This window comes from Mesoplodon densirostris, chromosome 3 (genome assembly GCF_025265405.1).
Source record: "Mesoplodon densirostris isolate mMesDen1 chromosome 3, mMesDen1 primary haplotype, whole genome shotgun sequence".
Taxonomy (NCBI): domain Eukaryota; kingdom Metazoa; phylum Chordata; class Mammalia; order Artiodactyla; family Ziphiidae; genus Mesoplodon; species Mesoplodon densirostris.
Window position 1 is genome coordinate 12083455 of NC_082663.1, and position 22134 is coordinate 12105588.

Consider the following 22134-nt stretch of genomic DNA (forward strand, 5'->3'; position numbering starts at 1 on the left):
GCTCTTCAGCAAAATAGCTCTATTCTTCAAAAACTATAGGAAATGACAAATGTGTTCCATGGCAATTTCCCTCCTACTGATCTGAAAAGAAATGATTTGTTCTTCATGTCTACATGACCCCTCAGGTACATTCCTCTTCATTTTCAAATTATTGTCTGAAGGCTCCTCGTTTGAATCACATCTATCACAGACCAGTCATGCATAGAGAAAAAAATTTTAATTTATGCTCCCAAAAATGCCCTTTATAGAAAAATGAATCACAAAACAAAATTTAAATAAAAACATCAGTCTTCTAATAACCTTTGTCATTTGGAGAAACTCTTCACAGGTAAGTGGCTCCTCCCTGGGGAGTTGACAAAGAGGCGTGCTACTCATTTCTTCCAGGATGGCATCGATGCGGAACTCGATCAAATCATTGACCCTGTCAATCAGCAACTCCAGGGCCTCTTTGGAAAAAAATAAAAGTGAATAAAAGAGATTAAGCATTTTGTTTAAAAAAAAAACCCAACATGATTAAATTTCAGTAGCAAAATCAGGATTAAAGTTGCTCCATAGAGCTGTTTCATACTTGGTCTTCTCACACTGTTCTTTCTTTTTTTTTTTTTAATTTTACTTATTTATTCATTTTTGGCTGTGTTGGGTCTTCGTTGCTGCATGCGGGCTTTCTCTAGTTGCGGCGAGTGGGGGCTACTCTTTGTTGCAGTGCACAGTCTTCTCACTGCGGTGGCTTCTCTTGTTGTGGAGCACAGGCTCTAGGCGTGCGAGCTTCAGTAGTTGTGGTGTGTGGGGTCAGTAGTTGTGGCTCGCAGGCTCTAGAGTACAGGCTCGGTAGTTGTGGCCCATGGGCTTAGTTGCTCCACAGCATGTGGGATCTTCCTGGAGCAGGGCTTAATCCCGTGTCCCCTGCATTGGCAGATGGACTCTCAACCACTGCGCCACCAGGGAAGTCCCAACACACTGTTCTTTCTTTAACCAGTTTCCCAGCTTTCTCAGCCTGCCTTACTCTGACTCAAACTTGAAGATTCAGCTCAAACGCATCTCCCCCAGGAGGCTTTCTGTGAATCTGCCTATATTCGCATGGCCCCCTCCTCTTGTGCTGGCATTGACCCCTGAGCACTCCTCCATCTCAGAGGATCTTCTCCATTCTTATAATGCTATGGTTCATGCATTTTATATTATTCAACCTTCAAATTGTAATGAGCCTAAAACACATCTCATTCATATCCAAAGACCCCTTCACAATTTATCTTTGAATCTAGTCCCCAAATCTACAAAGCAAAACAAAGAGGGTAAGAGGGTTCAAGCATAAATCCCTCACTCCTCTACCGCACCCAACCTGGTACCTATAAATATTCTTGAGTATAGTGCACCTGGTAAAGTAAATAGGTGGACCATTCTGAGCTCTAAGTTACTTGGAAGGTACAGTGAAAACATACTAATAAGACAATCTCTTTAAAAATTAGGCTATAAATAGACTAGGTACTATTTCAGCAGCCACAAATACGAGAGAAAGAGAGAGAGAATAAATGGAGTTATCACGAGAGGTATGTAGAAGGGAGGCTCCAGAAGGAGTGACCCAGAAATGAGGGGATGGGATCAAAGGGTAGGACAGGGGTTACAGAGAAAAAGAAATGTTAAGAGATTAACTATATACAACTATTGCAATTATGAATCCATATGTGTCTGGGTGTCTAGTACAAACCCAACTCAGAGTAATACAAAAGCATAAGAAAGAGCCTGATTTTCAAGCCCTTTGCAGTCAGTATGGGGAGAAAGATAGAACCATTAGAAGAAACCAAGATACAGATTCTTTAGTCCCAATGTAAAACAGAAGTCACAGGAAGAAGTGGTCCTGTGTGGTAGAATAGTCTGAGTGGGCTTCTTGGGAGTGGGACGTACTCTGGGGTATAAAATATGGGGAGAATTAGGGCATGAAGAGCAGGTGAGGACACTGTGTAGGAGAGGAGAATGGTGATTTCTAAGACTTCCTAGAACAATCCCTCTATCACCATGTTCCAACGTGTGTTCCACTGTCCATCACAGAGGGTCTACAAGGTGTTAATATGCTTTCCTGGTAAGCAGCCAAGGAATTCTGGGAAATGCCACCTACAGGAGCCCACTTTTGGAGACCACTAAATACTGGCATATCAAGGGCTCTGAAAAGCCCTCCAGAAGAGAAATCTGCCTGACTTTGTTTAACCTGGATTTCCCAGACTTATCTGAGCTTAGACTTCTTTGCAGCATACTTGTACACATTCTGGGAAATTGTATTTAATGGAATACACCCCCTTACATATATTTTAAAGTATATTATATCCCTCATTAGGAAAAAATGGTTGCTTAAACTTTTCCCATATATCCTGCTGTTCAGCAGTCTGCTGTGTCCAAATCACATCTTTCAAATCGGGGTCTCAAAATACACTAACCTATTAATATAAAAAGCTGAATGACTCTGAAGTTCCTTTAAAGTCTAATGCCCAACAGTAAGTATAATTTTAAAATGTAGTTAGCCTCTGGGGATAAAATTAAATACTGAATATATATAGTTTCCAGGAAATTAATGACTTCATATACTTGGTAAAATTCCTTAGGGAACAGCTTAAGAATTCAGTCCTTGTTTCATTATTTATATCACAACATCTATAAGAAATTATACAATAGACCTTAAAAACTCAGCCTTTTGAATTGAAAAATAATAACCATTTAAACAGACTTACTGATCTTTGCAAAAGCATTTTTCAAGTACATCTTAATGTTCAGTGATGTCCAGGTCAGTGCAGCTAGGCCAGGCTGGAGAGCTTCATCCACCTTTGCTAAATGAGGGACCATCAGTTGCTCTATAATGGGAGGCATTTTTGACTTCACTCTCTGATATTCAGCCAGCATCATCTGCAGGGAAATAGAGGTGAAGTAATCAAATAATATCTCACTTTGAATATCTATTAATAGCTCATTTTTATCCAAAATGATTACTTTTATTTAGGGTTCAGTTGCAGGGCTCCAATAGCAGCCTGGCAAGTAAAGCAGCCAAAACATAATAAGAATAGAACAGGCAAGAAATCTCTCCATAGATACAAATTCCTAATCTAATAAAATACGACTGAGGAGGAGAGAAAAAGAACTTCAGAGCAAGTTAAAGGACAAGAATGTTGTCTGCTTTGTTCAATGTGCCTGAAACAGTACCTGGCACATAGAAGATGATCAGTCAATATTTCTCTGATTAATTAACTAGCTGTTATTAGAACGAGCATTTGTGATCAGAAACTCATGGTCCTCCATTGAAATTTACCTGCTGTATAATGTTAAATTGTGTCAGTATTTTGTTCACATGTTACCATATTTAAATAAGACTGATAGTACTTCCAGCCTACCTTTTATGGTAATGTTAATATTAATAATAATTAATTATAAGAAAGCAACTTTAATGCACTTCTTAAATACAATTGTTTTTAAGCTCATCTTTGTAATGTGCGTGTGGGTATTACTTTGTCATTAGATCACTGTTTCCCAAGGTGTTTACACTGAAATGCAAGCCACAAGAGATTCTATAAGAAAAATGGTCCCTGGGTGGATAAGTTTGGAAAACACTGTACACAGTATCTCCCTTCTTTGACAGTCACAATTAATAGTAATGATTCTGGGAAAATTGCAAGAAGGGAGTAAGAAGCCCAACAGTCTTTGTGAATTGTGTTAAACTCAACATTTCCCATTGGACTACATAATCCTTTCTTCATTTAATACTTTTCCACAATTTCTGTAATATTCTTTCAATTTCCATGAAACACCTAAAGTTGATGGTTCTATTAGCAGCTACTTATACATTTCCTGAACCGTTTATCCACTGCTTACCTTTATTTCAATGTTCATCACTTATTCTATTTGGGAAGCAATTCTTTTTTTTTTTTTTTTTTTTTTTTTTTTTAATTTTTTGCGGTACGCGGGCCTCTCACTGTTGTGGCCTCTTCCGTTGTGGAGCACAGGCTCCGGACGTGCAGGCTCAGCGGCCATGGCTCACGGGCCCAGCCGCTCCGCGGCATGTGGGATCCTCCCGGACCGGGGCACGAACCCGTGTCCCCTGCATCGGCAGGCGGACTCTCAACCACTGTGCCACCAGGGAAGCCCCAGGAAGCAATTCTTAAATCAGCCTCCAGCAGGCCTTTTACTTCCTACCTTAATCCTTTAATCTAGGAGGTATTATTCATCCATTTTATAAATGAAAAACTGAGGCTTAGAAGGGTAAAGTAATTTGCCCAAAGATAATGCTTTGAATCCAGATTGACTTCAGAATCTGTATTCCTAACTATTAGTCTATGCTGGCTCATCTCTTTCTAGTTTGAACTGCCTTCCAAGGAATAGATGAAGAAAACAAACTCTCAGCTACTTTAGTATATCTGTAGAAGCCTGAAAACTGTTAAATATTCAGCACAATAACTCAGCAACACCTGAGATAGTCCCCAAAACATGTCAATAGATCTGCTCTTACCAGGTACTTGCAGTGAGTGGGAACCTTTAACGCTTTCAACCTCAAGATACAATAAATGTCACCCAGATGGTAATTCACTTGCTAGAATTGTCATTTCCAGCTGTGGTGGTTTTAAAACATTCTTTGACCCTCCTCCCTTTATGGGGTGGGGTCTATGCCCCCTCTCCTTGAAACTGGGTGGGCTTATGGAGCCCAACAGAAGACAACAGAAATGATGCTATGAGACATCTGAGGCTGTCCAAAAGGCCATGTGGCTTCCTCCCTGCTTACTGTAACAACGACTGTTGGAATCCTGAATTGCATTATAAGAAATTCTACTACCCTGAGGCCTCCATCCTGGAATGCTCACATAGATTCTCCAGTCCTTAGCCCCAACTGAGTGAAACTTCCAGCCATTCCCGCCAAAGAACCAGAGAATGAGTCCTTCTTGGACCTTCCAGATCAAACATCTGCCAATTGAACTAAGTAATCTTAGTCAATGCCACATGGAACAGAAGGATCACCTAGCCAAGCCTTGCTTAAATTCTTTATTCACAGAATCATGAGGTATAATGAAATGGTTGCTTTAAGCCACTGTATTTTGGGATTGTTTGTTACATGCAACAGATAACTGAAACAGCAATTCTGTGGACAAAATTGCCATTAGTAATTTTATATTCTGATACACAGTGTTTCTTAATAAAAATAACTACTTTCTTTTTCCTTTTTTATTTATTTTTTATTGAAGTATATTTAATGTACAATGTTGTATTAGTTTCAAATGTACAGCAAAGTGATTCAGTTATACACACACACATATATATATATTCTTTTTCAGATTCTTTTCCATTATAGGTTATTACAAGATATTGAGTATAGTTCCCTGTGCTCTACAGTGGGTCCCTGTTGTTTACCTATTTTATATATAGTAAAACTAACTGTTTCTTTACAAATATGTAGATTGACTTAGTTATTTTTCTAACATCCAAGAAAAATCTAAAAGGGAATTCCAACATTCTGACTAGTATTTGATGAGCTTACATTTGAGGAATGTCTGTCCATTGCCAATATTAACTTTTTAATATAACATGAAAGAGTGGGAAAACAGTAGACTACAAGTTTGGGTTCTTGTCCTACTTCTGCCACTTACTAGCTATGAGACCTTGGCTAAGTCATTTAATTTCTCTTAGTCACAGTTTTGTCACCTCTAAAATACTATAATAGTACTCTATTCCAATTACCTAACATGGCTGTGGAAAATATCAAATGGAATAATGAATATGAAAATGGTTTGAAATGTAAAGCATTATGCAAATGCGTGGCCTTATAGGGCTTGTCCTATGATATTGGCCACTATAAAGTTGTAACAATGGTTTCCATGTTGTCATATATTGTGGCAGCACCTCTGACCTCATCCTGAGCATCCTCTGGGCAGCATTTGTCACTGGTGACCATTCCCTCCATCCTGAGGTTTTTCTTACCCTTGGCTTCCTTGACACTTGGTTTCCAACTGCCTCAAAGGCCAATCCTTAATTTTACTAGCATATTTGTTCTCTTCTATCAGACCTGTTAATATTGGGACAACTCAGGGTTTGATGTAGGCCCTCTACTCTTCTTTATATTCTCCTCCTTGGAAATCTCATGCCGGACAATGACTTTAAATAGCAACTGTATTCTAATAACTCTCAAAAATATGCCTTCAACTTTGACTTCTCCACTCAACTCCAGACTTACATATCTATGTGCATGGATAACACCTCTACTTTGATCTCTAAAAATCATCTTATACTTAAGATGGGAGCTATTGATTCCTTTCTGTCCCCCAAAACAAGCCAGTTCCAGTCTTTGCCATCTCCACGAGTGGAACTTCCATTTGGGGCCACTGCATGTTACTGAACATGTGCACAGAATACAAGCAACATAACGACTGAATAATTCCATTGAGCTGCTCACACCAAAAACAAAGGGATCATCCTTGAGTTCTCTCATAACCTGCCTGTTGACATCATTCTCTAATTCACTGATCTACTACTCTGCTGCATCCTAGTTCAAGCTGCCATCATGTCCATCCTGAACCGGTTCAACAGCTCTCAAACTAGCTTCACACTGACCCTTCTTGTCCCCTTAGAATCTGTTCCTCACCCAGCAGAAAGAATGATTTTTATTGTAAAAGACATCATGCCTTTTTCTCCTGCTCAGATTCCTCTAATGGCTTCCTGGTGCACTCAAATGTGTAACCTTGGTTTACAAGCTCTATGATGACCTGGCCCTCACCAACTCTACATTCTAGCCTCAGTCATTCCACTACAGCCGTCCTGGACACTTTCTGCTTCTCAACAGTGACACACCACCAGATTTTTTTTAATGCACACTGGGGCTAGCCAAGAAGGGAAAAAATAAATAAAAGTACTATACCTTCATGTTACTGAAATTCTTCTTGTATACGTTTCGTTTCCAGAAAAGGGCAGCTGCAAATGGTGAAACTTCCAGACCCATCTGTGACATGCACTCTGTTTCTCTAAATAAGGTTAATATCTGAGGATCAAAGTTTACAAACAATTCCCCTGTGCCGGGAGCCTTCACCAATAAAGAAGCCTTAAGTCCTACACGAATTTCTTCAGTCTGTGAGAAAAGATCAACATTGTTACTATTTAGAGAGTTCAATGCAGACACGGGGTATCTAGCTTGGCCATTTCTGGGAATGAAGGTCATTACGTCTTCTTCCATGGATTTGAGCTTCTCACACTAAAGTCAATGGGGTCTCTCACTCTTCTCCTAACTTCACTCTCAGGAAAGAGTCTTCAAGTTCTTGGTAGTGATGTACAGTCAATTCAACAAAATGCTTGGGTCATGAATCTCTCACACCTGATAAGTGGATACTGCAATAAAGGTGACTTCTCAAAAGCCACTTCACTCCCTGATACCTTCGTGCCTACTCAGATATTTTTCCTAATAAAAGTTTCATGAAACCTACCAAGCTCAGTCTTCAGTTATCTAGAAAAGCAAGGTAAAACACTACAGAGACATCTCTGTTGTTGATTCAGACACCAAAATTTGAACTAGGAAAATGAGATACCATTTTAGAGTCCTTGTTAGGCAGAATTTTATCCTCCAAAATACTTCCTGTCAATTTACAAAGAAATACAAGTGTTGGTAGGGTATGAAATATAATTTGATTAACTTAGTATGGCCAAATAAAATTTAAAACTTTGTTTAACAGGCATACTAGTGTTCACGGACACAATGGAGAAAAAAAAAAGAAAGAGAAATCCTAATCAACCAGGTACAGGATCCCATAAACAGGATCTTCTTCCTTAGGAGTTTATAAATTAAATAAAAATGAGTTTCTGGGGCTTCCCTGGTGGTGCAGGGCTTAAGAATCCGCCTGCCAATGCAGGGGACCTGGAGTCGAGGTCTGGGAAGATCCTACATGCCACGGAGCAATTAAGCCCATGCGCCACAACTACTGAGCCTGCGCTCTAGAGCCTATGAGCCAAAACTACTGAGCCCACGAGCCACAATTACTGAAGCCCACGTGCCTAGAGCCTGTGCTCCTCAACAAGAGAAGCCACTTCAATGAGAAGCCTGCGCACCAAGTCGAAGAGTAGGCCCCCGCTCACCACAACTAGAGAAAGCACACGTGCAGCAACAAAGACCCAACGCAGCCAAAAAGTAAATAAATAAATAAAAATTTTATTTTTAAAAAATGAGTTTCTGTTACCTGGCTTACGACCTTTTTTCCAAAATTAATTATTGTTTTTCTTCAGGGACATATTACACTCTTTGACTGATTACTTAGAGTCACCCAACCCTGTCTTATAAAATACCCACAAACTCAACTTTCTATGGGAATAAAACTGCCCAAAGCTAGCAGTTTATAAACTCTTATGGAGACGTCTTTGAAGAGCATATGCAGAGACTCACTTGCTGAAGCCATGCCCTGTGGTAGAGAACCTCAAACTCCAGGAGGACCTTGGCCACCCTGTTGTAACTGCGAATCACAGGCTTGGCTTCTGCCGTCTGGAGCACAGACGGGTGCTGCTGGAAAAGCTGCATTGGTTGCTGAATCCGGTGGAAGAGCTGTCGGGCCCACAGAATCTTCCCAGCAATGGGAGGCTGGTCTCGAGCCAAAGGAGGATCATCTTTCTGCTTCATATACAGCTTCGAGATCATATCGATGTCAGCCCCATAGTTTTCAAGGATATGCCGGTATTTGTCATCAATTCCAAGATCAGGTATATTCAATCTGAATATTTTTTTTAAGCGAAAGGCTTGAATTAATGGGATGATATTGAGAAATCTTATTTATTAAGACTTATTGTAAAAACATATGCTGATGGAAGAGAATGAAATATTTGTGTTAGCATATTAAAAAATCAAAATGGAATCAATCTGTCAATCATATCACAATAGAGAGGTTATGGCTTTTTGGTCTGTTTGTTTGTTTTTGTTTTTGTTTTTTTTTTGGCTTATGGGATCTTAGTTCCCTGACCAGGGAGTGAACCCGGGACCTCAGCAATGAGAGTGCAAAGTCCTAACCACTGGACCACCAGGGAATTCCCTAGAGTGTTGTTTTTTGTTTTTTTTTAAATAGTATCAATCCTAAAAACCTAGTCAAAACTTTTGGTAAGAGTTTCTTCAAATTACTTAAACATTAAGTGATATTATGATAGGCAGTCACAAGGTACTTCAAAGCTTAGAGGAAATAAAACAAACTCTTAATCCTCTGAAGAACTTTAAAACTGTGGCCTTGTTATTCAGATTGTCAAGAGAGGATTTCCTTCCCACTAGAATATGAAATAATAATAGCAATAATAACGTAAGCTAACCCATGTTCATATTACCCCAATTTAGAAAATAGAACTTAGAAAAGTCTTTCAAATTTTTACCTTTCAAATTTCTTTAACATACTTAGAGCTTGATTTGTGTTTTTAATCTTTTCAAACATAACATCCATGAACTTCTGCAACTCATTCTAAAACAGAATAAAGTCTGATTATGAACAATGAATTAGTATTGCAAAAAATTCTACTTAGCAACAAGATAAAAGAGCTCCCCATCTCTGCAAACACACACAATATAGGACAAAATATAACAGAGAATATAACACTCATCTAAGCTTAAAGAAAGATAAATGTCCAGAAGCCAGAACAAAGAGGGACTTGAAGGCCAGAGCAGTCATAGGGTTTGATGCCATGGCAGGCCCCAGGGATACTGGACCAGATATTTCTTCCACAAACATCACATCTTAGGATCCAGAAATCTTCTTGCACTGAAGAACTGTACAGTTAGCCTATCTAAATAAACACTCAAATTTTTTCACGACATAAAAATATCTGAGTATAAACTATACAGAACTTGAGACACAGTAAATATTTACTGAGCCCTAATGCTTGGACCTGGTTTTCCTTGCTTTTCTAACTTATGGCTTCACAAAGGCCTACACTGGGCTCTTCATGAACAGCTAAGACCTCAATTTAGTCTTCTTTTCTCTCTGAGCCTTAGGTCCATTCTTTCAGTCTTTTGGAGTCTGGTGTGGAATCTTCTAGTCCTCTTAGTTCTGGGCTCTCAGGCCCTACTCAGTTTTTCCTAAGGCAGCTTGCCACCTCAAACGCTGGTCCTTTACTAAACAGTGCCTTACTTTGCCCACTGGAGACAATATCCTTCTAGACTTCCAATGGCCCACCTGGTTCTAACACGCTGCATTTCTTTGCTATTAGTATAAGCATGAGCCCGAAATCTGGACAGGATCCCAGGCCCTGATGCCCTTGACAGCAGATCCCTGGACACAACCCTGATCCAAATCACTCATGTACAGTATATCTCGTGCTCCCACACACACACACCCTCCAGTCTCACATCTTGGAGATGCCACAGTTACTGGTTTTCTCCATTCCGTCTCCAGGACTCATCACCTCTGCTCACTACATCCAGAGTCATGGAAAGGTCAGTATATGCCCCCCAGTTTTACAGAAACAAAGGCTGAATTCATGACAGTGCGTGAATTATTTAAAGGAGAAAGTGTAAAAAGGTTAGTGAAGAGAAAGTGGATGGAGAAAGGGAAAAAGAAGTCAGAGGAAAACTGGTCAGCAAACCAAGGAGAGGAGTGGACTATTTTTGAGATGGAAGACAAAATGAATAAAAGTGTTGAATTAAAAAAAAAAATTCAAGAAGAATAGGAATTAATATCTAAACTAGTGCTTAAAAACCAGACTTTAATTAAAACATTTATAAAATTATATTCTCAGTATGATTAAAATGTGGCACAGTCTTGAAGCGGTCTTCCCATTACACTCATTTCCGCTCCATTTACTTAGAAAACATCAATCATGTTCTCACACCAAGCAAGGCCTCCTCTCTGGAGCCTTTCCTAATCCCAGTCAGGCAATAGTATGGAACTGTTTTTCTCCTAGGTTCACACCCTACCTTATGGGCTATAGCAGTTCTCAGAGTCTATGTAATGTTTTGCAGGTCTGTTCTCCGTATAAGTTTCTTTAGAACTTCTTTGGAATATGTCAACTTATCTTTGGATCCTTACTTCCCAGTACAATATCAGAATATTATACTTTTATAATTAGCCATTTTAGCCACTATTTGCCCTTTTTAAGTAACATATTCATTACTCTGTTCTAATGTATATGTACTTATATTTCAATCATATCACATGTCTGATGTGATTTCTGAGGGCAAATCAACTTGATTTATTTCTGTATCCATAAGCTACAGCATAGAAGTCTAATACATAAATAATGTACAGTAAATGCATGTTTAATTGCAATAAATCTAGTTCTTATTTTTTTGCTACCTTAGTAATTATCTTTCTTTTCAATTTTTTTCTTAAAATAAACATTTTATTGGGTTATTTCGTTTATGTTCCATTTAAAGTAAAACCTGTGCTTTTTTTCAGATCTGATACCCCTGATATATGTAGGACTGGGATGTGATTTTTTAAGGTTATACTCCATTTATAGTTATTATAAAATATTGGCTATGCTCTCCATGTTGAACAATATATCCTTGTAGCTTATTTTATACCCAATAGTTTATACCTCTTAGTCCCCTACCCCTATATTACCCCTCCCCTCTTCCCTCTCCCCACTGGTAACCACTAATTTGTTCTCTATTTCTGTGAGTCTGCTTCTCTTTTGTTATATTCACTAATTTGTTGTATTTTTTTGGATTCCATATATAAGTGATATCACACAGTATTTGTCTTTTTCTGCCTGACTTATTTCACTTAGCAATCTACTCCTTATTGATTCTCAACTCATACACTAATTCAGCAAACATTCTTTGCTCTCCAGAAATATAAGGTCCTATCCCCTAGGCCTTGGAGACATAAATAGGAATGAACGCAATTCCTGCCCTCAAGGTGTTCACCATCTACCTATATCCCACATACAAACTACTGAAGTACCACGTGATCAGAAACTGCTAGGACACACAAATGAAGATTTGACAAACAAACACTGACCGTGGAGCACAGACTCAGGATCTGCCACCGCCCATGAACAAGAGATCAAGATCCACACTCTTACGTCTGAATTGGCCCCCAAAAGAGATCAGTGCTTAAATTATTACCAGCACTCTATCTTCCCATCACCTGAAACGCGTCTTATAGCATAATGGTTTAAAACTTGAATCCTAGAGCCAGACTGCCTACCACTTGTCATCTCTGTGACTTTGGGCAAGTCACTTAACCTCATTGTGCCTCGGTCTCCTCCTCTCCAAAAAGAGGGTAATAAAAGCACCCACTGTATCAGATTATTATGAGTATTAAATGAATTAACATCTATAAAGTGCTTAGAACAGACCTGACACATAGAATTAGCTAGTTTTATTATGAGTCTTACACTGAACTCATCCCTCCAGAAATGCTTTGGAGCTCTTTTTCCCTTGAAGTGTATAAATTTATTTCAAACCAAAAATTCTGGAAAAGAAGAAACAGAATGACCATTTTCCTTTAATAATCAGAAAGGTGCACACTTTAGATCTCACTGGGATGGAAAGAAGTCTGCATGCTGATTATAGTGGACACCTATTAGGTTGTCTCCCAATCTTACCCTCCCTGGTTCTCCCCATCTGATAATAAACACTCCCAACCACGCAAGTGGGTCTCATCCCCTCTGCTTTTACCATATGACCCCACAGTTAACAGGTCCAGGGCGAGGCACCACATTAGAACTGGCTAACCCAAGCTTTTCCTTAGGAACTTGGAGATGAGGCTGGTTCCATGATATGTTCTCAGAAGCCGCTGACGGCCATATGCTGCTCCTGTGGGCTGGTCTGGGGGTGGGAGGAGGGACAAGAAAAGGAAGAGAGAATGGGGCTTCGAGACCAAGAGGGGTCCAGGTGCTGAGCCGGTCCTGGTACCACTGTTTCAAGGACAGCTGTAACCCTGCCTTTGAGATCTGCCAGGCATTGCTGATCATTTATTTGCTCAAGCTACCTCTGGTCATAATCACTGCTAGAGTAACAAACAAATGGCAACAAATCTCTATATTCTAATAATGCTATGTTTCAACAGAAGATAAAAGTTAATTTTCTAAGATCTAAGATGGAACACATGCAGAAGTCTGTGATCACAGATCATTACCCAAAGCTATATTTATGACCCTTTAATCCATGAAAAAGAGCCTTCAGTCATTCATCTGAAATCATAAAATGCAGGCCAAGCTTGCTATCGGTCGCCTCCATGAGGAAGATGCCTCTCCCTTCTGAAGGGGTAATGATAAGCAGCATTACACAGAACGGAAAAAATAAACACCAGACTGTCAACAGGAGTCTTATTATCCAACCTACGTGAAGGTCATTAGTCTGCTTGCAAAACTCTTCATAATCCTGCTCAAAATCCATTTTCCGCTGGTCTAAGAAATTATATTCCTTTTCCTTTATGGTGGCAACAATACCCTGAAATGTTATGAAAGAAATAAGACAATATTTCAATATTCTTGCATTACTTAGGTAAATATGACCTTTAAATATAGAACCTGTGTGATTATTCCCCAAAAATCAACTTAAGTGGAGCCTTATTTCTTTAATTATTCTCATTGCTTCATGTATATTACAGGTAGTATAATATTGCCTAATGCATTCAAATATATCATTTGGAAAACATTTTCATCAGACTTTATGTATTTCTGAAGAAAAATATCAAATAAAAACCTCACCTGAAAAGTAGGAAAGATGTTCTGTCTAAAAATTTCTTACAAATTACATCGGAAGTAATGAAAAAAACAAGAAGCCCAGGGAACTTCCTTAGTGGCCCAGTGGTAAAGAATCCACCTTGCAACGCAGGGGACGCACATTCGATCTCTGGTGGGGAACCAAGATCCCACACGCCGCGACGCAACTAAGCCCTCACGCCACAACTACTGAGCTCACATGCCTCAGCTAGAGAGCCTGCATGCCGCAACTACAGAGCCCATGCACCCTGGAGGCTGCACGCCACAACTAGGGAAAGAGAAAACCTGCACATCACAACTAGAGAGAAGTCCGTGCGCCGCAAGTGAAGGTCCCGCATGCCTCAACTAAGATCCCACGTGCTGCAACTAAGACCTGACACAGCCAAAAGAAAGGAAGGGAGGGAGGAAGGGAGGGAGGAAGGAAGGAAGCAAGCCCAAAGTAGAATTTACTAAAATATTTTTCATTGAAAAGTTTGTCTTCTCAGAAAATAAATGACTTTAACAGAATACAAACAACTTAGGAAGAACACAGTTATATTATAACATCTACGGATGAAAAACTATCTTCCAAGCCTCAAATGTCCTAAATAAAATAGCAAACCATAATCTACTATTTAAAGAATCTCTAGAATTAATTGCTTCCTCCAAAGCTGCAGTCTGTGACTATAACAGTGCAAATTAGGTAACTCATCTTCTTGAAAATACTATTATCCAAAGTTTTGTTTGCTCTGAATAATGAGCTCTAATGCTCTGTGATCATTCTTAACCAGGTACTAAGCCGTTCTCAAACTCGGGTGCCCACACTGTTGACACAGGCATATAATCTTTATGAAGAATGTTGGGCCAGCTTCCACAAACGCTTCTTCAAAGATATTTCCATTTAAACATCACCTCAAGTCTCTCAATAGACAAGAGCGTATAAGCTGCATAACTTCTTGAATCAAGTTTACAAGTTAAAACAACCTAATCTTTCATGCCGTATAACTACAAAATTAGGTCTATTCAGAAATTGTTTATATATAATGTTATAATGCTACCCATCATGTTATAGGAAATGTGTAAAAGAAGTATGGAAAAGCTACATCCCTACATTTTAAAGTTATATTTTAAAAGATTTGCAGCCCTTAGAAAATTCTGCTCTGTGATTGGATTTAATGGTCACTTAAGAGTATTAAGTAAATAAGCTGATTAATCATGACCTTTAAACTAACTAATCAAACTCAATCTACTAAATCATTTACTTGACAGATATTTATTGCACACCTATTATATGCCAGCAAACTTGGAAGATACAGAAATGAACAGAACAAAGAAACATCCCTGCCCTCGGGAATTTACATCCTCCGTTGGGGAGAGAGGGTGGGAATCTATGTAAGTCACAAATAAATGAACAGGATAATTGCAGACAGTGATAAAATAAGTAACATAGAGTGACTGAGGTGAAACAGAGCTCAAGGAAAACTTAATTGAGAGGGTCATTTAAATCAACATCTAGAGGCCAAGGAGGAAATAACCATGTGATGATTCAGAGGCAGAACTTTCCAGAAAAAAGGCTCTGCAAGCCCTAAGGTGGGCTGAAGTGATCTGTCCTGTGTCTGGAGCACTTTGAATGAGGAGAAGAGAAGCAGGTGAGGAGGCCAGAGGGGTGGACAGGGCCCTGAATCCATACAAGGAGCCTGAGTTTCATTTCCATGGCCACACTTTGAGCTTCTCACATTGGTTCTAATACACGAAAATCTCACCTGACACTTTCATGAACCATCTACATTTTACCTCACTACCTTCTGGTACATCCATTTTAATCAGTATTTCACTTTAGATTTTGAAAGCAATTTTTCTTCCCAGTATTTTTATCAGGTTAGAATAGTCTTTATCTGCATTTAGATGTACAGTTCAACTTCTCCTTGAAAGATAAACTTTGAAATATGCTCCAAAGTTATTTTTTCATTAAGAATAAAAATTAACTAGATTCCAAACTGAAAACTAAATGGACATATTCCATCTTTGTCTTGCAAAACTGTCAGTTTCAAAGAACAGATTATCCACCTTGCAGATAACATACAGCTCACCTAAAATATTTCCCACTATATATAGAGGGTGGGAATCTATGTAAGTCACAAATAAATGAACAGGATAATTGCAGACAGTGATAAAATAAGTAACATAGAGTGACTGAGGTGAAACAGAGCTCAAGGAAAACTTAACTGAGAGGGTCATTTAAATCAAGATCTAGAGGCCAAGGGGGAAATAACCATGTGATGATTCAGAAGCAGAACTTTCTATATATATATAGAAAAGGTTTTTTCTTTTTCTCTCCCCAAATCTGATATACTCAGGAAATGAAAAGATTTCTTATATCGACCTAAACTGTTAGAGTAGAAAAATCAATGAGTGACAGTAAATTATATGATCCTTTTCAAATTCAAGTACAAAAAATAATTAAGATTTAGTGTCACTGTCCCCAAACAAGAAAAAACTGACTATATCCACTTTAAGAATGTAAAGCACATCGTGTTTGTAAACTGTTTTTTAAAAATCTTCGAAACATTATTAGATCCCTGTGCCCACTTTAAAAACTAAGATTAGTTACACATATATCCTTACAACATAAAGCTGTCAAAAGTCAAAATAATTAAGAATAGTAGAGCTAGGGCTTCCCTGGTGGCGCAATGGTTGAGAGTCCGCCTGCTGATGCAGGGGACACGGGTTCATGCCCCGGTCCGGGAAGATCCCACATGCCACGGAGCGGCTGGGCCCATGAGCCATGGCCGCTGAGCCTGCGCGTCCAGAGCCTGTGCTCCGCAACGGGAGAGGCCATAACAGTGAGAGGCCCGCGTACCGCAAAAAAAAAAAAAAAAAAGAATAGTAGAGCTAAAATAAAATCCAATCCCTATTATTTTTTTTAACATGAGTCCATATAAAATGCTTAACTGCAGATATAATCAGATACCACTCAGAACTCAGGGTCAACGAGAGACTGACACACAGTATATGCTTGATTAAATATTTCTTGCATTAATAAATGAAATAATAAGTTATATTTAAACATTTTTCTTGTGTTACTAATGAAAACGCTTTTGCTAATGATGATTAATTATAGGCTATAGGGAAGTCATTCTCATAATCACATACCTAAAAAGAATATATTAGCACCATTACACAATTCTCAAATAGATATAACTTCTTTATTTATTTATTTTTTTTTTTTTTTTTTTTTTTTTTTTTGCGGTACGTGGGCCTCTCACTGTTGTGGCCTCTCCCGTTGCGGAGCACAGGCTCTGGACACGTAGGCTCAGCGGCCATGGCTCACGGGCCCAGCCGCTCCGCGGCATGTGGGATCTTCCCAGACCGGGGCACGAACCCGTGTGCAGGCGGACTCTCAACCACTGCGCCACCAGGGAAGCCCCAACTTCTTTATTTTTTAAGGGCCATGAGCTTATCTTTTACATTAGAGACTGATTATTTAAAGCTTTCTGAATACAGTCATTTGCATAACACATTAACGTTTTATTATGGATAAGGGTAGCAAATTTAGTTTTGAAATACAGTACCTGGTATTTAGTGACCATGTTTTCCATTCCCTCAATCCTAGAATCTTGTAGGACTGAATATGTCTTGAAGGTCGTAAAGATGTCCATTATCTTGGCAAGACGTCTGTGGAAAGTTTCAAATTTTCCAAAAATATACATCTCACTGAATTCAAATTGTTTTTCATTTGGATCTTGTTTAAGCTTTTGTTTGGTCTTGTGAAAGCAGTGCTGGTATTCCTTAAGGTAAAAACCAAAATACAAGAAAGAGAACACAACAAAGATATCAACCTTATTCTCTTAAGTGAAAGCGACAGCAAATTTAGGGTGGAATTACAAAACCTTTCAGTTTCATGCCTCTGTAGCTTCTCCTTCATCAGCCTGGGATGTCATATTTTCCCATACCCCAACCTAGCAAACTCCTAATTTTTTTTTTTTCTCTTTGGCCACGTGGCATGCAGAACTTCCCTGACCAGGGATCAAACCCATGCACCCTGCGTTGGAAGCGTGGAGTCTTAACCACTGGACCACCAGGGAAGTTCAGACTCCTAATTATTCATAAGGTGACTCAAAGATGCAGCCTTTCCCCGTGGGTCCCACTGTGTTAGTAGAAGCCTAACTCTCTGTGTATCTCTCCGTTCGTCTACAAGAAGCTTAAGGAAAACTACTTCATCTTTGTATCTCTAGTACTTAGTGTGGTGTTGGCACACAGCAGGCCCCCAAAGAGGATAAAGTAAGTGAACAAATGTGGGGGACTGATTTATTAACATCCAAGTTTTCTTAACAGTAAAAGATTACCATTCTTTTTAGCAACCACTAATATGATAACTGCTAAATGATTTAAGATGCATTGGCAAAAAACAATGTAAAAATAATAAAAAAATCTAAATATATTATCAAGTTGACCGTTACCTGCTTAAGTTTAATTGCAGATAATATTTTTTCCACAGCAACATCCTGTGGTTGGCTCCAGATCGAAGCAGTTCCATTGTTGGTAATATAGGCTTTACAGGCAGATATCATCTGATTGGTCACCTGGAATTTTCCAATAAAATTATGTCAAGTATGTTAAGCAGCCATCAAACATAAATTGGGAGGAGCCGGAGGAAGATGGCGGAAGAGTAAGACGCGGAGATCACCTTCCTCCCCACAGATACATCAGAAATTCATCTACACGTGGAACAACTCCTACAGAACACCTACTGAACGCCGACAGAAGACCTCAGACCCCCTAAAAGGCAAGAAACTCCCCACATACCTGGGTAGGGCAAAAGAAAAAAAGAATAAACAGAGACAATAGGATAGGGACGGGACCTGCACCAGTGGGAGGGAGCCGTGAAGGAGGGAAGGTTTCTACACACTGCAAGCCCCTTCGCGGGCGGAGACTGCAGGTGGCGGAGGGGGAAAGCTTCGGAGTAGCGGAGGAGAGCACAGCAACAGGGGTGTGGAGGGCAAAGCGGAGAGATTCCGGCACAGAGGATAGGTGCCCTCAGGCACACACCAGCCCGAGAGGCTTCTCTGCTCGGCCGCCGTGGCGGGCGGGGCTGGGAGCTGAGGCTTGGGTATCGGCTTTCAGTCGGAGCGCAGGGAGAGGACTGGGGCTGGCGGCAGGAAGAGAGCCTGAAGGGGTTAGAGCACCACGGCTAGCCCGGAGGGAGTCCGAGGAAAGGGTCTGGAGTTGCTGAAGAGGCAAGAGTCTTTTTTCACTTTCACTTTCGTTTCCTGGTGTGCGAGGAGAGGGCATTAAAAGGGCTGCTTAGGGAAGCGCCGGAGACAGGCGCGAGCCGCGGGTAAGGCGTGGACCTCGGAGACGGGCGTGGGCCGCCGCCGCCGCCCGCCGCCGCCGCGGCCCGCCGCCGCCCACCGCCCGACGCCGCCCGCCGCCGCGGCAGCCCGCCACCGCCCGCCGCCGCCCGCCGCGGCCCGCCGCCGCCGCCGCCGCCGCCGCCGCCGCCGCGGCCCGCCGCCGCCGCCGCCCCCGCCACCGCCCCCGCCTGCCGCCGCCCGCCGCCGAGGCCCGCTGCCGCCGCCGCCCCCGCGGCCCGCCACCGCCGCTGCCTGCCGCCGCCCGCCGCCGCCGCAGCCGCGGGGCCTGTGTGCGAGCGCGGGTCACTGTCCGCCCCGCCTTCCGGGGGACCTGTGCACCCCGCCACTGCCGGGGTCCCGATACCCGGGGACGGCTTTCCCGGGAAAGCGCACGGAGCGCCACGGGCTGCTGCAACGTCACGCCGGCCTCTGCCGCCGCAGGCCCGCCCCACACTGCGCGCCCCTCCCTCCCCTCTGCCTGAGTGAGCCAGAGCCCCCGCATCAGAGGCTCCTTTAAACCCGTCCTGTCTGAGCGAAGAACGGACGCCCTCCGGCGGCCCACGCACAGAGGCGGGGCCAGGTCCAAGGCTGATACCCGGGAGCTGTGAGAGCAGAGTCAGGGAAATCTCTCTGTGCAGCCTCGGAGGCAGCGGATTAAAGCTCCACGGTCCATTTGATGTGCCCTGCGTCTGTGGAGTGCATGAATGGACAGCGAATCATCCCAAATTGAGGAAGTGGACTTTGAGGACAAGATTTAAGACTTTCCCCCCTTTTTCCTCTTTTTACAATGAATTATTCCAAAGTAAGGAGGTGGACTTAGAGAGCAAGATTTCAGACTTCTTGCCCTTTTCCTCTTTTTACAACGAATTATCCCAAATTGAGGAGGTGGGCTTGGAGAGCAAGATTTTTGATTTTTCCCCCTGCTCTCTTTTTGTGAATGTGTATGTGTAATCTTCTGTGTAAGATTCTCTCTGTATAGCTTTGCTTCCACCATATGTCCCAGGGTTCTATCGGTCCGTTTTTTTTTTTTTTTTTCAATAATTACTTTCTAATTTTAATAACGCTACTATATTTCATACTTTACTCTATTTTACTTTACCTGCTCTTTCTTTTTTTCCTACCTTCCCTTCCTCCCTCCCTCCCTCCGCTCTTCCTTTCCTTCTTTCTTTTTCTTTCCTCCCTCCCTCCCACCCTTCTTCTTTCCACTTTCTTTTTCTTTCCTTCCTCCCTCCCTCCCTCCTGTCTTTCTTTCTTTCTTTCCTTCCTCCCTCCCTCCCTCCCTTCTTCCATTCACTCTTCCTTTTGCTTTCATTGCCCCCTCCCTCCCTCCTTTCTTTCCTTCTTTCTTTCCATCCTTCCTCACTCCCTCCCTCCTTTCTTTCTTTCTTCCTTCCTTCCTTCCTTTCTTCCCTTCTTCCTTTCTTTCCCTCTATCTTTCTTTCTTCTACTAATTCTTTCTTTCTGCTTTTTCTCCCTGTTATTCTGAGCTGGGTGGATGAAAGGCTCTTGGTGCTGCAGCCAGGAGCCAGTGCTGTGCCTCTGAAGTGGGAGAGCCAACTTCAGGACACGGGTCCACAAGAGACCTCCCAGCCCCACATAATATCAAGCAGCGAAAATCTCCCAGAGATCTCCATCCCAACACCAGCACCCAGCTTCAGTCAACGACCAGCAAGCTACAGTGCTGGTCACCCTATGCCAAGCAACTAGCAAGGCAGGAACACAACCCCACCCATTAGCAGAGAAGCTACCTAAAAACATAATAAGGCCATAGGCACCCCAAAACACACCACCAGACGTGGACCTGTCCACCAGAAAGACAAGATCGAGCCTCAACCACCAGAACACAGGCATTACTCCCCCCCACCAGGAAGCCTATACAACCTACTGAAACAACCTTAGCCACTGGGGTCAGACACGAAAAACAACGGGAACTACGAATCTGCAGCCTGCAAAAAGGAGACCCCAAACACAGTAACATAAGCAAAATGAGAAGACAGAAAAACACACAGCAGGTGAAGGAGCAAGATAAAAACCTACCAGACCTAACAAATGAAGAGGTAATAGGCAGTCTACCTGAAAAAGAATTCAGAATAATGATGGTAAAGATGATCCAAAATCTTGGAAATAGAATAGACAAAATGCAAGAAACAGTTAACAAGGACCTAGAAGAACTAAAGATGAATCAGGCATCGATTAAAAACACAATACATGAAATAAAAAATACTCTAGATGGGATCAATAGCAGAATAACTGAGGCAGAAGAACGGATAAGTGAGGTGGAAGATAAAATAGTGGAAATAACTGATGCAGAGCAAAATAAAGAAAAAAGAATGAAAAGAACAGAGGACAGTCTCAGAGACCTCTGGGACAACATTAAACGCACCAACATTCGAATTATAGGGGTTCCAGAAGAAGAAGAGAAAAAGAAAGGGACTGAGAAAATATTTGAAGAGATTATAGTTGAAAACTTCCCCAATATGGGAAAGGAAATAGTTAATCAAGTCCAGGAGGCACAGAGAGTCCCATACAGAATAAATCCAAGGAGAAATACACCAAGACACATATTAATCAAACTGTCAAAAATTAAACACAAAGAAATCATATTAAAAGCAGCAAGGCAAAAACAACAAATAACACACAAGGGAATCCCCATCAGGTTAACAGCTGATCTCTCAGCAGAAACTCTACAAGCCAGAAGGGAGTGGCAGGACATAATTAAAGTGATGAAGGAGAGAAACCTGCAGCCAAGATTACTCTACCCAGCAAGGATCTCATTCAGATTTGATGGAGAAATTAAAACCTTTACAGACAAGCAAAAGCTGAGAGAGTTCAGCACCACCAAACCAGCTTTACAACAAATGCTAAAGGAACTTCTCTAGGCAAGAAACACAACAGAAGGAATATACCTACAATAACGAACCCAAAGCAATTAAGGAAATGGGAATAGGAACATACATATCAATAATTACCTTAAATGTAAATGGACTAAATGCTCCCACCAAAAGACACAGAGTGGCTGAATGGATACAAAAACAAGACCCATATATATGCTGTCTACAAGAGACCCACTTCAGACCTAGAGACACATACAGACTGAAAGTAAGGGGATGGAAAAAGATATTCCATGCAAATGGAAATCAAAAGAAAGCTGGAG

General features: G+C 41.2%; 1 protein-coding gene across 1 annotated transcript in view; it reads right to left on the minus strand.

The window, feature by feature from the left end:
- DNAH5 (dynein axonemal heavy chain 5) overlaps positions 1 to 22134 on the minus strand; it is a 276356-nt gene that overhangs the window by 181828 nt on the left and 72394 nt on the right. The window contains exons 10-17 of the mRNA XM_060092732.1: positions 18087 to 18209; positions 17199 to 17414; positions 13265 to 13372; positions 9352 to 9437; positions 8387 to 8708; positions 6878 to 7084; positions 2718 to 2889; positions 301 to 446 (exon numbers count right to left, since the gene is read on the minus strand). Coding sequence (XP_059948715.1) covers positions 301 to 446; positions 2718 to 2889; positions 6878 to 7084; positions 8387 to 8708; positions 9352 to 9437; positions 13265 to 13372; positions 17199 to 17414; positions 18087 to 18209 — 1380 coding nt within the window. The remainder of the gene's footprint in view (positions 1 to 300; positions 447 to 2717; positions 2890 to 6877; positions 7085 to 8386; positions 8709 to 9351; positions 9438 to 13264; positions 13373 to 17198; positions 17415 to 18086; positions 18210 to 22134) is intronic.